Source organism: Puntigrus tetrazona, chromosome 7, assembly GCF_018831695.1.
Source record: "Puntigrus tetrazona isolate hp1 chromosome 7, ASM1883169v1, whole genome shotgun sequence".
Classification (NCBI taxonomy): Eukaryota; Metazoa; Chordata; class Actinopteri; order Cypriniformes; family Cyprinidae; genus Puntigrus; species Puntigrus tetrazona.
In genome coordinates this window covers 25,283,202-25,298,448 of record NC_056705.1, presented here as the reverse complement: position 1 = coordinate 25,298,448, position 15,247 = coordinate 25,283,202, and the positions used below count along the sequence as shown (strand labels likewise).

Below are 15,247 nucleotides of genomic sequence, written 5' to 3'. Positions count from 1 at the left end.
TAATAGGTCTTTTAAAAAAAAAAAAAAAGTATCATCAGGGGGGAAAATTAAATATATCATATACCACAGATTTTAAGGCATAGTGCAATTGTACTTTTATTTTCACTAGAAAATGCTCATTTGTAATATTCATTTATATATATTCATACTTATGTCTTTATTTTAAGGTTCTTAAATGAAGTCACTTTTATGATTTGGAATAAGAGCGATGTTGAAATGAAGCCATTATGAGATGAGGACTCACCTTATAGACGTTGATCAACACTGTGTGGGCTTGAAAATGTTAAAAGACAATCACAAGAATGATTTGTGTCTTAATGAAGGACTGTAGTCGCTGATTATTTTTCCTTTTTTTTTTGAGAGCACTACTGTGTGCTCCTGCTTTAATGATGCTTTCACTGTGCTCCGACTCTTATCGGAAGATTTTAGCACCGAAATAATTCCTGATCTCGACCTTAAGGTTCAAACCGTGTTTTCAACTCACAAATCATTGAAGCATTTTAAAAGAAACTAAGTTGACATTTTGAGTCAAATTTCGATAACGATTGTACCGTTTCTTGCTGACATTTCCCGTATTCAAGAAAGCAATGTTTTATTCCACGTAACAGTGCTATAAATTTGTATTTTTGTATTTATAGAGTTGTGCGTAGACTTACAAAATGCTAATTGTTTAAGAATATTTGTGATGGCAATCTTTTCCTCAAATAAATGGATTTGGATGGACTTGATCAGTAACTGGGGTAAAGCCTTACTGTGGTACAGGAGACCGATTTCTCAATACGTTTTCATGCAGTGAACGTTGTGTCAAGCTGAAAGTTGGCGAGAATAACTGTGACGAGTTTTGAAACGTGACCTTTAAAGAAGTGTGAAGAAATGCCTCTCGGTGCTACAACACGCTGAGAAATACATATATACAGGTCTTTGTGTACGGTAAGCGGTTTATTTTAGCTAAATTTAAATGAACAAATTGAATTGACTAACTTTAAATGTTTTTAAGTTGTAGCTAAAATAAACTTGATTGCAAACACCTAGGCCTACTTTTGAAAAATTTCGATTAATACTGCACCGCATATCACTAAAAACTCACATCTTCCACCTAACGTTCCAAATTACTGGCACATTTCTTCCTTTATATGCTAAAAATAAACAATAACAAAACTGGGCCGACATATTTAATTGATATGGCAATTTGACATGTTTGCAAAGAGTCTTTAAAGTACACAACCAATCTTCCCAGAAACACCAGAAGGTGGTTTACACTTGGTTACATGCAGCATGCCTGAGAATACTATAGTAAACCAGGAGAAGCCCACGTTTATAATACAGGGTCAATAGCAGAGAGAATAGCACATCTCTAGGTGAGCAAGACAAAACACATCCTGCCTTTTTTTTTGCAGTACTTTGGCAAGACATTGGTTTCACTTCAACATTAAAAGACTAATGTGTAGACCTGTGGAAGTAAGACGGGTGACTGTGGCCAGCCGATCACCTACTAATTTCATATAAGATGTAAACTTATTTTGTTGCTACAAGACATTAAAACATATTATTGTTCCCAATGCAGGGCTTCACCACAAGTCATGCATCTTTTTTTTTTTTTTTTTTTTTTTTTGAAGACAATTTAAGAGAACATAACTTTCGAGAAAATATTCTCTCAGAATAGTTCTAATTAGTAAACATACACACACGGATCCCAAATATAAGAAAGACTCGTACATACTGTAAAATCTGAAAGTGACCACACACACACACACACACACACACACAATCGTACTATAAGTACACCTAAGCTGTAAGAGGCAGTACATAAACGTCATAAATGATACAATACTGCCCTTTCTTCTAAAAACATTCATCTAGCTTGACTGATGTGAAGCTGTGTCACTGGAATAATTCACAGCTTTGGGAAAAATCGATTTAGATTGCAGGGACGCATGTATATACAAAGATTACTGAATATCCTGCGATGTAACATTTGAAATAAACTGCTTACTGTAATTCTACTCACAAAAAAGATACGCTAAATTTGAACGCACGATATAAGGTTACACCGAAGGCAGTTTTGGTTATCAGGCACTGTAGTGGTCACACACCAGGTCTTTGGATACGATCACAGCTTTAATCGGAGTCGGAGTCTGAGTCATTATCTGCGAGGAAGAAGAATGTCATTTTAGAAGAAAGACACTTGGAATAACGACAGGAAAGAAAAAAAAAGAGATGGGGAATTCCCAGTGAAAATAATCTGCCATGTAGGTTTAATGCACGTGACTCCACATGACAGTAGTTAAAACTGTTTGCTTATATAGATCCCGCCTGATCACTCACAGCAACTAGAATAAAAGCTATTTACGGTATGAAAGCACACTTCCTGAGAAACCTATGTTACCTTTTACTTCCTGTATCGAGTCTTATTAATAGTCTTGCTGCTTTAGTTTGATGTGGAAACTTTATGCATGTATACAGCAGAGAAAAAAAAATACTTTCACATCTCAGTATTACTATTCAGAGCTTTGGAACTGTAAAATGTTACCATTTAAAAAAAATAAATAAATAAATAAATAAATAAATATATATATATATATATATATATATATATATATATATATATATATATATATTCTAATATATATGATTTGAACCTGAAAAAGCTTTTAGTTTTATTATCAGTGTTGACAAACAGATGTGACACTTACTATATTTGTTCTTTGATGAATAAGTAAAAATGAATTAGAAATATATATAGATTTTTTTGTACAAATATTTACAGTCATGTCTCATTCACTGTCAGTTGAATTCAATCAATGCTGAATAAAAGTATTAATTATTATTTTAAATAAATAAGAACCCATTATTGATACCTTGTGTGTTTGGTGGTCCTTCACTGGAATCGCCTCCCTTGAGGAAGTTGGCCAGTTCATTAAAGATGAAGTAAAAGTCCAGGGCGAAGAATATAGTGGTAATGAAGCCAAAGACCTGAAAGAGAAAGAAAACCAGAGACACGTGAAACCAGTGCAAACATCAAACAAGTCACGTTCTGTATAACTATAAGTCCTAAATAAACAGAGCAGTCACAACTGATGTGGGCCTACCCCAGCAGCCTTTGAGGCTCCATCCACATACTTTGACACAGACATTATGGAGATGATGAAAAAGATGATGGAAGCGCTGACACAGCGCAGGAAGTCCTTGACGGATCAACAGGAAAGGTGATTTGGGAAAAGACAGAACTAGCATCACGGACAAATGTCATTATCTGATATTTACTGATACTGTCATTTTGTAGGTCAGAAAACTTACCACGAGGGGCCAGTGAAAGCCCTTAAATCTCTCGTTGAACTTTGTCGAATAAGCAAAAAGCAAGAAGACGGCAGCCAAGAACTCGATTAAGGGAGCTGTGACGAAGGCAGCTGCTGTTGAAGCGGCGAAGCAGACAAAACTGATGAACGACATCACCTGAGGGGATAGGACACATATATATTGAATTACTGTTCTTTATTATTTTTCTACATTCTATTTACATTTTATGACAACTTTTAAGTTTGACGGTTTCACTCTGTGTGTGTGTGTGTGTGTGTGTGTGTGTGTGTGTGTGTGTGTGTGTGTGTGTGTGTAAGAAAAAATAGGAGGCATAAGAAAGTCACTACTAGCCTCTCTAAAAACTCCCCCTTCAGATGATGGAGTTTGACCTATATAGCTGCAAAAAAACAGCTCATTTAACCGCGTATTTAACAAAGAAACTCAAACTTTTCAGGACAAAAAATGCCATATAAAAAACAGTTCGATAAAAAGGACACTAAAATCAGAAGGATTTAACGCTGCACTTCTTGTAGCTGCATCGAAAAGCCACAAATAAATGATATAAAATAAGTCCCTTGCAGCAGTAACATAACATAACTGAAAACGATGACTTCAACACTTGGATGGATTGAACGCGGTAGAAGTCGAAAAGCATACCACTTCTCCGAGCAGCAGCAGTCCTTTTCGGGAGGTGATGAACTCTTTACTCGGGAGAAGAGAATGCAGCGCGGTGAGTCGTGATCGGTTATTCTCCGGAGCCTCGATGTCCCCCATGATCACGCCGATCAAACTCTTCCGTTCCCAGATAAACTTCACCGAGGAGATGCTCCTGCTCTGCGCCGTGAAACAGCTACTCTTTGCAAATCGGCATAACTTTCCACGGAGTGGAAACGGAAATAATGACAGTGCGGAAACGAGGCACACAAAGGAGCAACATCTGCATTCCCGAAATCTGGAGACCGTTAATAAGTGAACAGACAATGTGGGCGATGCGTCTCTCTCAGGACGGAGTGGAAGCTCTAGATATATCTGTGAAACAACTGAACATATCTCTCATCTGCACGAGTCGACAGATTTAGACGCCCTTTATCCTTCAAAACCACTGAATTAAGTTTTTTGTTAATTTGCAATTTCAAAATAAATAGTTTTAAGTATGGTGTATATATATATATATATATATATATATATATATATATATATATATATATATATATATATATATATATATATATATATATATATATATACATACTAACTACATACTTAAATATGTAAATATTTTAATATGTGTATATTTAAAATTAATTTTTACACACACACACACACACACACACACACACACACACACACACACACACACACATATATGTGTGTGTGTGTGTGTGTGTGTATATATTACATATTAAATTAATTACACACACACACAAACACACACTAATCAACAACATTTTCACTTTCAGACATTTTTTTTTTACATTTTTTATTTCATCTCTTTGCACACTTATTACACATATACAAATGAGTAACAGCCTATCTTGATTTCAGAAATCTGGAGAAATCTAACTCAACAGAGAATGTAGGTGATGCATCTCTCACAGGACAGACCGGCAACTCCTTTCATTAAAAATCAAATTGCATTTCTATAGCTATGTAAGTATTTTACAACTTTGTTTTGTTTATTTAAAAAATAAGTCAGTTTGCAAGAGAGCTGGTCCTGCAGAGCTTTAGGCTGTCCCCGTCTGTGCCTCTGCGGTGGTTCTCAGTTTGTTGAATGTGATTTTTTTGCAAAGGATATAGCCATCCAGGGACCACAGGGCGGCAACCACAAAGCCCACGATCTGTCAACCAGAAGACTCCATGGTGAAAAACATTGCGCAATGATGTTTGGCTCATTTACAATGAGTATTCACGAGGATGGGACAGGTTTGAAAGTACATGAGAGATTTAAGGCCTGCGTGGTGCTTAAAAAGAGAAAGAGAGAGGATGTACACATTCTCACCCCTCCGCTTAGCGTGGCTTTCACTGTGTATGTGGAAACTGCTACCAGGCTAAGAATGCACATCAGTGCAGCTGCAGAGAATGAGTTGAACACATCCTGTCAGAGCAAAAGGGCATTAACAACAGTTGCGTTTGCAAAGCTGCAGTTGCAGATACTGGTGGTGTTATACAGAGGTCTCTGGGCAAGAGTGCACTGACTCTAACACGTTAGGTGTATGCTCTTACGATAAGGGGCCAGAAGAAGAGAGTGAACATCTTGTTGAGTTTCAGTAGGTAGAGTAGAAATAAACCAAGTGTGAGGAAAAACTCCATGCATGTTACTGCAATGTAGGCCGGCCTGGATGCCACTGCATAACATACAAAAGCCGCAAAAACACACACCTGAAAGAATAATAAATATTTTAGTAAGATTGATAGATGTCATTAAACTGAAATTATTTTCTATTTAACACTTGCCCTTTTTAAACAGTGTATTCCAAATACTGTTACATTAATAATTAGTCTCACCATTTCTGATATTTTTAGTAGACCCCTTTTGGACTTTAGCAAAGCCAGATCAACTTCCATCGTAGCATTAATACGATTTTTGTATAAACTTAAAAAAACATGATGATTTGTGCCGATGAGTTGTTCTCATAACAGTTTGTGGAACTTGACACATTACTTCCTGAGAGAGTGTTGTTTTTTAGTCTCAGGAAATGACCACACTTCTTTTGACAGTTGAACTCAACACAGTTTTCAGCAGTGCAATCTGTTTACGGCAGCCTGTACATTCAGACATTGAGCTTTTTAACTCAAATTTAACTCAAATCTGAGGACAGTACTTATGCATTGCACTGATAATTTTGTAAAGTGACTGCATTTTTTTAAAGTTTAGAAACATTAAAATACTCTCTTCTGCACATGTATATTGCACATGGTCTATGAAGAGCATTTCCGGCTGATCATAGCCAATGAGATCCTATACTTCGTAAAACGTCATGTCAATCAAAATAAAAGTCATTGTGTTGTTTGCCTCTTTCGTTAATCACACCTTATTTTACAGACTTAAAATAATGTGTGATTAAGGTGATCGATCATGTCCCAGACAAACGATATTAAGCAGTTGCACTTCTTGGTTTTGGCGCCATTTCATTAATTTGGTCTTTTACATATTTTTCCCCCGAAGGTCTGAGGAAGCTGTTTCGACGAGAAACAAACAAACAAACAAACAAACAAACAAACAAACAAACAGGTTTCCTGAAAAAGTCAACTAGTATTGTCTGTGGATAGCTGTAGGAATGTGACCTTTTTTTTAGTTCAATATATTTACTTTAAAAAAACAAAATAATTTCCGCACAATATAATGGACCAGTCTATTAGCTGCTATATTTAACAGTATTTCCATACACATTTCAGATTATTATTATTATTATTAATAATAACAATAATAATAATAACAATAATAATGCAGGCTCGAAACAATAAGAACACGGTACATCTTACGAATATTTTCATGAGTAATTAAACATTGTGGCTTTTATTTTGACATGTTTTGGTCGGTCATTAGTGTAGCAGGTAACGCGTCATTTTTTGCGCATCATGAGTTCATCACGCATATATTTGTGTATGTAGCTACTAGACGTCGATGAAACACGCGAGATGGTTGTCAACTTCTTTAAAAAGTTTTGTCGTGTCGTCCTACCTCTGTATTCGCACAAATACTTGTCAACAAACGCACTTGTCCGACGAACGCCTTCACTTGGAAAGCGTTTAACCGGACTTTCGCGAAGCAGCACATCTGCGAATCACAGTAAGTCCCCCGCCAGCTTCCGTTCTACGCGATATAACGGCGACCGCAGCTCTCGTTCTCATTGTATTTTATTTTCAATACCTCTCGTTCCTGTCGTATTTTCTTTAACTTTTCCCTAACCGAGTTATATTATGCTCAACCGGCTTTACGTCAACATTAATGGCACGAGTTTAAGCTCGTTGTCTTTGGCGTCCCCGATTCTTTGACCATTGCCATAGAGATCCGCTGCCGACTTCGAGGAAGGTTTCATTATGTTGTCTTCTTCTCAAGGGAAACTGGTTAGAAACGGCGAGGAGAAGAAATCGGTGGTGAGTTACACAAGAACGCATGCATCTGGATGAATAGATCCTCTCGTCTGAAAGAGACGCTGCGGAGAAGAAAGCGAACATAACGTTGTTAAATACGCGTGGGGTTTGTTGTTTTGAAATTGTCATCCACTTTTCAGATCTGGATAGAGGGAAATATTGCTAGCGGAAAGACAACATGTCTGGAATACTTCAGCAAAACCAGTGACATCGAGGTAATGTGAATGTCATCTCGCAACACCTAAAATTGTAATACCTTATTATTTAATGCGTAACTGTTTTGTGCTGTAGGTGCTAACAGAGCCTGTGTCTAAATGGAGAAATGTACAAGGATGCAATCCGTTGGTAGGAATAAAGTAGCATATCATTTATGGATATAATGAGCTTTTTCCTTCTGATCGAACTTGCTGTAAATTGTACTTCATATTTTATTATTGTATAAATCTAATTGTGCCGCAGGGATTGATGTACCAGGACCCTTCCAGATGGGGACTCACTCTTCAGACGTATGTCCAGCTGACGATGCTGGATCGCCATGTCTCACCAATGGCACGTACAAGTCCTCTTTCACACCCCTAGAGTCACTTTTACATGTAATACAGTACAATACAGAAACAGCCTTTAGTGTGAACAAAGAATGCGGCGGACGCGACTGCAATAACCTGTTCTTTTCTTTCTGCCGCCACAGACAGCACCGATCAGAATGGTGGAAAGATCTCTTTACAGCGCAAAGTACATTTTTGTGGAAAATCTTTATAAAAGGTACATTTGCTAATGAGCTTTAAAAACGGGTAACACTTTATTTTGGTGTCCTTCGATGCACTTACTATAGCAGTGATAGTAAATTTCACGTGATTGAGTGCAACTAACCCTAAACCAAACCTTACAGGTTCAGTATTAGTATTAATTTATTACGCTACATCAAAGACGCCGTAAAATAAAGCGTATCAACAAAGTGTGCTGATCATTAAACGTGCACCAATTTTAAATGAGTATTGTTTTATTTGGTTGACAGTGGAAAGATGCCCGAGGTGGACTTCGCTGTTTTAAGTGAATGGTTTGAGTGGATCATAAAAAATATTGCCATTCCCGTGGACCTTATTGGTATGGCAAATCCTTCTATATTGTATTGCAACATTGCGTGTTGATTGTTTTATGCGATAAAGCAAAGAAATGCTGTTACCAACACATTATTCATGCTCTCTTTGGGTTAATACAGTTTACCTGCAGACCTCTCCGCAGACCTGTTACGAGAGACTAAAGCAGAGGTGCAGAGAGGAAGAGAAGGTTATTCCACTGGTGAGCGCATGCAAAAGTGAAGAAACGCAACACAAAATAAAGTCTGTAACCGTTGACGGTAATGGCGGAAGAGCAGATGGCAGACGTGTCTTAAGGCTAGTCCCAGATTAAAATGCACGTTTGGGCTGTCTCCGCTGAAAACATCTTGCTCCGACTAATCTTAAAATATGTTCTGCCTTAAGACACACATATGTAATGTTTTCTTCCGAGGCGTTTTTTAATAAAATGCTTAAATATCTTAATTTAACTAGGGTTTAGTCCCGTTTTAAGATAAGCTTTTTCACGTTATCCGAAGGCTACACGTTTTACTCGTACGTTTGGAAAGAGGTCACACTTCATCCGATGTTTACCCTTTAGGAATACCTAGAATCAATCCATAACCTCTATGAGGACTGGCTCATTCATCACAAGTCCTTTGAGGTTCCTGCTCCGGTTCTGGTGAGCTTTCTATGGCATCTCTCGAGAGCGACGTATTGCATAATCACCTGTTGGTGAGCACTGTGTCTTAATTTGTGCCTTCACTTTGGTGGGCAGGTAATCCCAGCAGATCATGATCTTAAGAAGATGCTGCATCATTATGAGGAGAACAGGGAGAAGATACTAACGGCACACTGCTGAGTAAATGATCAGAGACAACCGTGATCATATCAAGCCATAAATATATCAGCTCTCAAAAGACGGATGAAGCGAAGCTGGGTTTACAAACATTCCTCCTGCAGTTGATTTACAAAGTAGGATTTGTAAATGAGTTCAGATGATAGAAATTTTATTTAAATGCTAACTTATGATTACTATTTTGCATTTGCAGTCGTTGTCTCTTGTTAAGTATTAAAACACAGTGTTTTATTTTTAGTCTTATTTATGGGATCAATCCATATTATCTAAAACATTTTCATTTTTTTTAATGTCTAGATATTTTAAATTCAGAATGACAATTCGATTGTGCAAATATACTGTATGCGATTTAGTCTTGCATTTTACAGTGAAGACATCGTTCTAGGGTCTTAAAGATTCTGAGTTGTTCCTCCTCCCACTTGCACAGTGTCACTATCAAATACAGGCGCTGCGGGTCAGTTTATGTTACTGTGACCAATGTAATTTATACTGCATACGGCATCGTTTTAAATAAACTGAAAAACGATCTGAAAATAGTGATTTTTTTTTATTTTTTTATTACATTGTAATTTACAGCCACGTAATTCTATGATGTGTTGCACTGTAACCTCAGTAGTATGGCACGATCAGTACAAAAACTGTTTGCACCTTTATTATTTTAAATAACAGGTAGTATAATATAGATGCCCCAGGTGCCTCATTTATTAAATGTTGCGTATAAACCTACATTTGATATTAGATTATTACTACAATATGCATACGTGTGATTCACAGATATTAATGTGCACACCTCTCTATCTTCAATTTAGTCCAAATCCTTGATTGGCAAGTGTCATTAATTTTTTGATTTTCAAATACATGGATGAGTGTGCTGTAAGATATCACGTGTTCACACCTGCTTAGAACCTGGCGTGGCGCTAAGCACTTTTTAGACCTCAAAGGCCATTTCTATAAATCTTGGCGTTGGCGTAAATTTGAGCTCTAAGATCAAATATGCATACGCACGTTTTATAAATGAAGCCTCAGACACCATTTTGTAACACTTACATTACCCCATTAAGACATCCAGGCAGAACAAATGTTCCATTATGACAAGTAAGTGCACATTTATCCATCTCTACGTTGCATAAGGCACAGTAACTATAAAATCAAGCTCTAATGATCCTCTTGATCTAAGCAAATTTATTAAAATTATAGCAGCAAGAAACCTTCCTTCACTTCAAAAAGCTATGTTAGAAGTTCAAAAGAGAAAAGGGCACAAACATTCGTCCCGTCACCTTCATAAAGATACCAAAGCTAATCCGAAATCGGGGCTTCAAGAATCTCTCAATGAAAATGAGTAGCACAAAGACATTTTTGGTTAACCTGCACACTTGAGAACACTCTAAAATCTCTGCCATGGATAGAGAAGAAACTGGAATACTTTGTGATTCTATATCAGCACATATGTTCGGACTAGGTCATCTTCTGGTTGCTGAGGTGTGGGACTCTTGCGTCCGTTTAAGCCCTCGTTAGCAGTCTGACTGTGGTCAGTTGGTGGTCCTAACACTGGCGTACACGCACTCAGTGCACTGTGGATGTAGGTTGAATGAGGGGGCTCTCTAACGAGGTTGTCCTGTGCAAGAACACCATCAGACCCAGCACAGCTCCCACAACCTGTGATGTTGCAGACTGGCTCCCGGGATGGGCTGCACAGGATGGGCAGGCTCATGCCATCTGGGGATCTTGTGGGTGGAGCTGTGATGACGGCGCTGGGTCCACTGCATGGCTGGACCTGCGTGGTCTCCTCTATAGGGTACTTAAGAGGTTCATCTGAACTGAGTTCCTTCATGGGCATTTTCCCCATTTGCTCAGTGAGCTCAGCCAGACAGTCTTCTGTTGAGCCTTCACGGCTGCGTCCTTGCAGCAGCTTCCCAACTTGAAGAACCAATGGTTTGTCATCTGAGGGCTGGGCTTCTACAAGTGCATTTGCGATGTGTAGTTTTCTTTGGCCTGGCATGGTCTCAGTGTGTATGGCTATAGACTGGGGGCCACTCATGTCAGCACTGGCCTCGTGGAACAGGCCCGCATTGTGGCCCATGGATCCAGCCCACTCCTGGGCTTTGAGTGGCTGCATAGATCTTTGAGACTTTCGGAAAATGGGCTTTTGCCGGATGGCAAGGTCTGGGTAGTTTTCCCGCATCTCTAAAATAGACTTATCGTCAATTATAAGTGAGTTGGAAGGTCTTTCGACATCAGAGATAGAAGCATCTTGAGACTTGTCGACTTCATGATCATGAGGGTTATGACTTTTAAGTGACTCTTGTCGCTCCTCTTCCTCTGGGTTTACCAGAGAGCCACCTTCAATGTGCCCATCAACCTTAAAAACATCCTCGTTTTCATCACATATGTCATTGGTAGGTTCTGAAACTACTTTTCCACCATTGAAGGACAGAGGAGCAGCTCTCATTTGGATGATCTCCAAACATTCCACATGTGATCTCTGGTTCATGAGCTCCAGAAGATACTCGCACTCTAATCGGACAAGGAAAAGGTCAAATCCCATACTCTTGGCCTTGTCAGGATCAAAACTGTCTGACAGTCTATACTCAGTGTCTGTTTCCATGCAGTATCCAATAATTTGAAGAATACTTCTGGCAAAAGGCAATACTGGCTTGATGTAATAGACAAAGTGTCCTGTAAATGTCTGAAAGGCAAGGAGGAAAAACAGCCCAGATTAAATGCACGTCATATCATATTGTACAGTGTTTAAGAATGTTTCTCTTAGTTCTAAAATAATTGAGTATCGTGATGTGGTACTGTATAAGTGTGGTACTGTAAGAGTGTATAATCACTCAAAGAATCTTAGCAAAGTTATATATATTTATTTCATACTTCCTTTTGGTTTTGTGGGTAAAAGTGCTTGGTCTCTCAGACCTCAAACAGAACTTAGGAATTAAAGAAGTCAGCAAGAGCAGCCTAAAATGATCTTAGTTTGCCTTCAAGTCTGGATAAGATGTTTTCAGATGGCCTAGTTGATGTGAAATATTGTCTAAACAATTCATCATTACTCAAAAAGCCTTCTAAAGCCAGAGAACAGGGGCCTGTACAATGAAGCCAGATAGACAGGTAAGTTCCAGTTTAGCATGCACCAATCCTTGGTTTTAGGTACCATGAAAGTGGCTTGGAAGTGTTCATTACTATAGTAACTTACACACAGCTAACCTGCTCCGGGTCAGGATGTTTTGTAAATTAGAGATCTTAAACTAAAATTGGACCAATCAGATGTGAGCAAAGTGTCAAATGTCTGACGACAAAAAAGTCACTCCCCAAGTTTCTCTTCATCCAAATTAAAGGTCACCAGCACTAAAATAATTGTCTGGTTTTAATAATAAATATTTAAGAGTTATTTTATATGATTTATATAATATTATGAGCTGTATTATTCATCCATTACACACAAGCAATTTTAGTTTGACAGTTATTAAAAATAATACATTTTAAATAAATGTTGAAATATATAGATAGTATGTAATATAAATAAGCTGTATAATTACTAGATAATACTTGAAATATAACTATGTGACCTTTCATGTTTGAGTCTCTATCGCTGTATTATTTCCAACTATATAAACTAACTTAAATTGCACTTGTGACTGCACTGATAAAGCAAGATACAAGTACTAAACAAGTACTTTTTTTCATTGTAATTGCATTTATGTTCATCATATCTCTTAACCTTAACCACAAAACTCTGGACTGAAGGTTCATAATCGGCATCATGGCCGACATGACCAAGAAAGCCAGATCTGAGGGGTTTGGTTTGGTTTTATCAACTCGAAACTAATTCTGCTACTCAGAATTTGTTCAGCTATCATTACGGTACAGGCCTCTGATCGGCCTGAAGAAGCTAGGAGACCAGCGAAAACGGACTGGTTCACATGGTTTTTAGTATAATCAGCTCATGAAAAAAGTCATTATGTACTTAATACTTCAGTATTGAAAGTCATTTTGTGTTTATCAAAAAGCGCTTTTGTGCCTCTCAGACCTCAAATGAGAATTAAAGCCAAAGCTTATAATAATCAATAATTCTAAACTAGTTTGCTGGTTTCTGCGGCCTTCCAGTGGCAGACCATCTCAAAATGAAAAGTTCCCTGAACCCTTTCAAAACCATAAAACAAACCAGTCTTGACCCGGGGCCTGCTCCGTTAAACAAGTCCACTAAATAAACCAGACTTACTCTGATTTCAAATGACAGCAAGCCAGACCAACTGAAGCAAACCTGCCTTATTTAGCAAACTATGAACCAGGCCCCAGGTTAGGAGAGCAGAAGAGAAAAGCAAACCACCATCATCATCATCATCATCAGCCGGCAGAGCAGAGAGGGCGGACCTACCAGCAGCGGCTCTTATTTACCTTTAAGGTTTTAATCTCTTTCTTCCACGGAAACAAAAAGAGGTTGACGCAGAACATCTCCAGCAGCTCGGCGGCTTTTTTAAAGTCTCGGACGCGTCTGTGGCAGTCTCTGTACCGCGCGCACTTGTAGAGAGTCTCATAGAAGTCCAGCGCGTCGAGTCTCTTCCGCGACTCTTCCTCCGACAGCAGCAGCAGCACGCGCCGGGCTTCATCCGTCACCTGCGTCCCCGAGCACACCGTCAGACTGCCTTCGCTGCTAACTTTGTCGTAGTACCGCAAATACTTCGCGAACACGTCCGTTCGCGAAACGGGCGTCTGATCCTCGACGCTGTTGGTCATGGCCGTGACAGAAAGTGATCAAGTTGATCAACTCGCGTACGAGGAAGCGAAAGTAGACAGTATGCAAATGAGGAGTGATGATGGCGATAAATGTGTAGGCATCGCGAGCGGCGCAAATACGGAAGAAGCTCAAATAGCCGTATTCGTACTTTAACAACCGGCCGGGATCACGTTAATAAAAGGCTTACATTTCCGTAAATGTCCATGACCAATAGGCGAAACGGTCCTGTAGGCATCGTAGCGACGTAATATCGACCTCGTAACCTTTCATCTCAGCCTCAAGACACAGCTGGAACATCTATATATTGTGCATTTATAAGTACACTTAATTATACCAGGGGTGTTTGTCCGTGATATTTCCGAGAAACGGTCGCTGGTATACCTACACGCCTCCATTGTTATTCTTCCTTCGAATGAAGGAAACGTTACTGACATCTACCGCCGAAAGCAAAGCGTGTCGACTCTCACGACGTGCCTGTGAAGGACTGTCCACAAGATGGCGATGCGATCACAAAAATGACGCTTATGCTCAAGATAAACATGTTTTGAATCATGTCAGAAAGGAAAATACCTCATCGATGAATCGAGCGCCCTCGGGGGATATCCAGCTTTTAAACTGTTTATTTGAAGTAGTTCTGTGTAAATACGTGGCTTGCGAAATGGTGGGTATTCGGTACAATGATATCAACGGCCAGTTTTATTTATTTGCTATTGATATCAGCTGGTATTTAAGAAAAAAGGTTACGATGAGCTAACTTTAGAGTTGCTGTCTCACGAGTTTAGACTGACGAGGAAAATACTGTTTACAAATTCTTCTAAACATTCTATGAGTTCTAGTCATCAAATAATACTAATACTAAGAAAAGTAAAATGTAAAAAAATAATAAAAAATGAAAAAAAAAAAAATAGCCTGTTAGAATGATCGCTAAATGATCACGTGACACTGAGTGGAGCAAAGACCGCTAAAAAAATCAAGCTGTGCCATCACATGAATAAATTACATTTAAATATATTAAATGTAAAACAGGTACTTTAGACTGTAATGGACGTAGGCTTAAAAAATTAATAAAAAATAAGCAGTACCAGGAACGTGTTTGAATGGTAGCGTAACATCAGAATATTCATTAATATTCATATTACAGATACATTTATGCGGCATGATCATAAAATGCGAAAAGCTGCTGGTTCTAGAGAATAACGGGAACGT

General features: G+C 38.4%; 4 protein-coding genes across 5 annotated transcripts; 1 reads left to right on the top strand and 3 right to left on the bottom strand.

Moving 5' to 3' along the window:
* Positions 1–1,159: 1,159 nt before the first annotated feature.
* cmtm3 (CKLF-like MARVEL transmembrane domain containing 3) lies at positions 1,160–4,390 on the bottom strand. Its single transcript, XM_043244795.1, has 5 exons — positions 3,955–4,390; positions 3,298–3,453; positions 3,090–3,185; positions 2,859–2,973; positions 1,160–2,147 (listed from the first exon to the last, which is right to left on the bottom strand). The coding sequence occupies exons 1-5, from the start codon at positions 4,069–4,071 to the stop codon at positions 2,119–2,121; spliced, it is 513 nt and encodes a 170-aa protein (XP_043100730.1). The 5' UTR covers positions 4,072–4,390; the 3' UTR covers positions 1,160–2,118.
* A 373-nt stretch (positions 4,391–4,763) lies between these two features.
* LOC122348919 (chemokine-like factor) lies at positions 4,764–6,075 on the bottom strand. The gene is made up of 4 exons (XM_043244804.1): positions 5,803–6,075; positions 5,521–5,676; positions 5,297–5,392; positions 4,764–5,135 (listed from the first exon to the last, which is right to left on the bottom strand). The coding sequence occupies exons 1-4, from the start codon at positions 5,860–5,862 to the stop codon at positions 5,022–5,024; spliced, it is 426 nt and encodes a 141-aa protein (XP_043100739.1). The 5' UTR covers positions 5,863–6,075; the 3' UTR covers positions 4,764–5,021.
* Positions 6,076–6,830: 755 nt separating this feature from the next.
* tk2 (thymidine kinase 2) lies at positions 6,831–9,840 on the top strand. Its single transcript, XM_043244803.1, has 10 exons — positions 6,831–7,087; positions 7,358–7,395; positions 7,533–7,607; positions 7,684–7,737; positions 7,852–7,941; positions 8,081–8,154; positions 8,408–8,496; positions 8,612–8,691; positions 9,049–9,129; positions 9,226–9,840. Exons 1-10 carry the CDS (start codon positions 6,937–6,939, stop codon positions 9,307–9,309), a joined length of 816 nt encoding a protein of 271 aa, XP_043100738.1. The 5' UTR covers positions 6,831–6,936; the 3' UTR covers positions 9,310–9,840.
* Positions 9,835–14,523, bottom strand: si:ch211-189a15.5. 2 transcript variants are annotated; one of them, XM_043244802.1, is made up of 2 exons: positions 14,229–14,523; positions 9,835–11,992 (listed from the first exon to the last, which is right to left on the bottom strand). In XM_043244802.1, the coding sequence occupies exons 1-2, from the start codon at positions 14,274–14,276 to the stop codon at positions 10,739–10,741; spliced, it is 1,302 nt and encodes a 433-aa protein (XP_043100737.1). In that variant the 5' UTR covers positions 14,277–14,523; the 3' UTR covers positions 9,835–10,738. The 2 variants fall into 2 exon arrangements, with proteins under 2 accessions (XP_043100737.1, XP_043100736.1); XM_043244801.1 differs by having other exon boundaries at positions 13,702–14,517.
* Between the last annotated feature and the right edge of the window lie 724 nt (positions 14,524–15,247).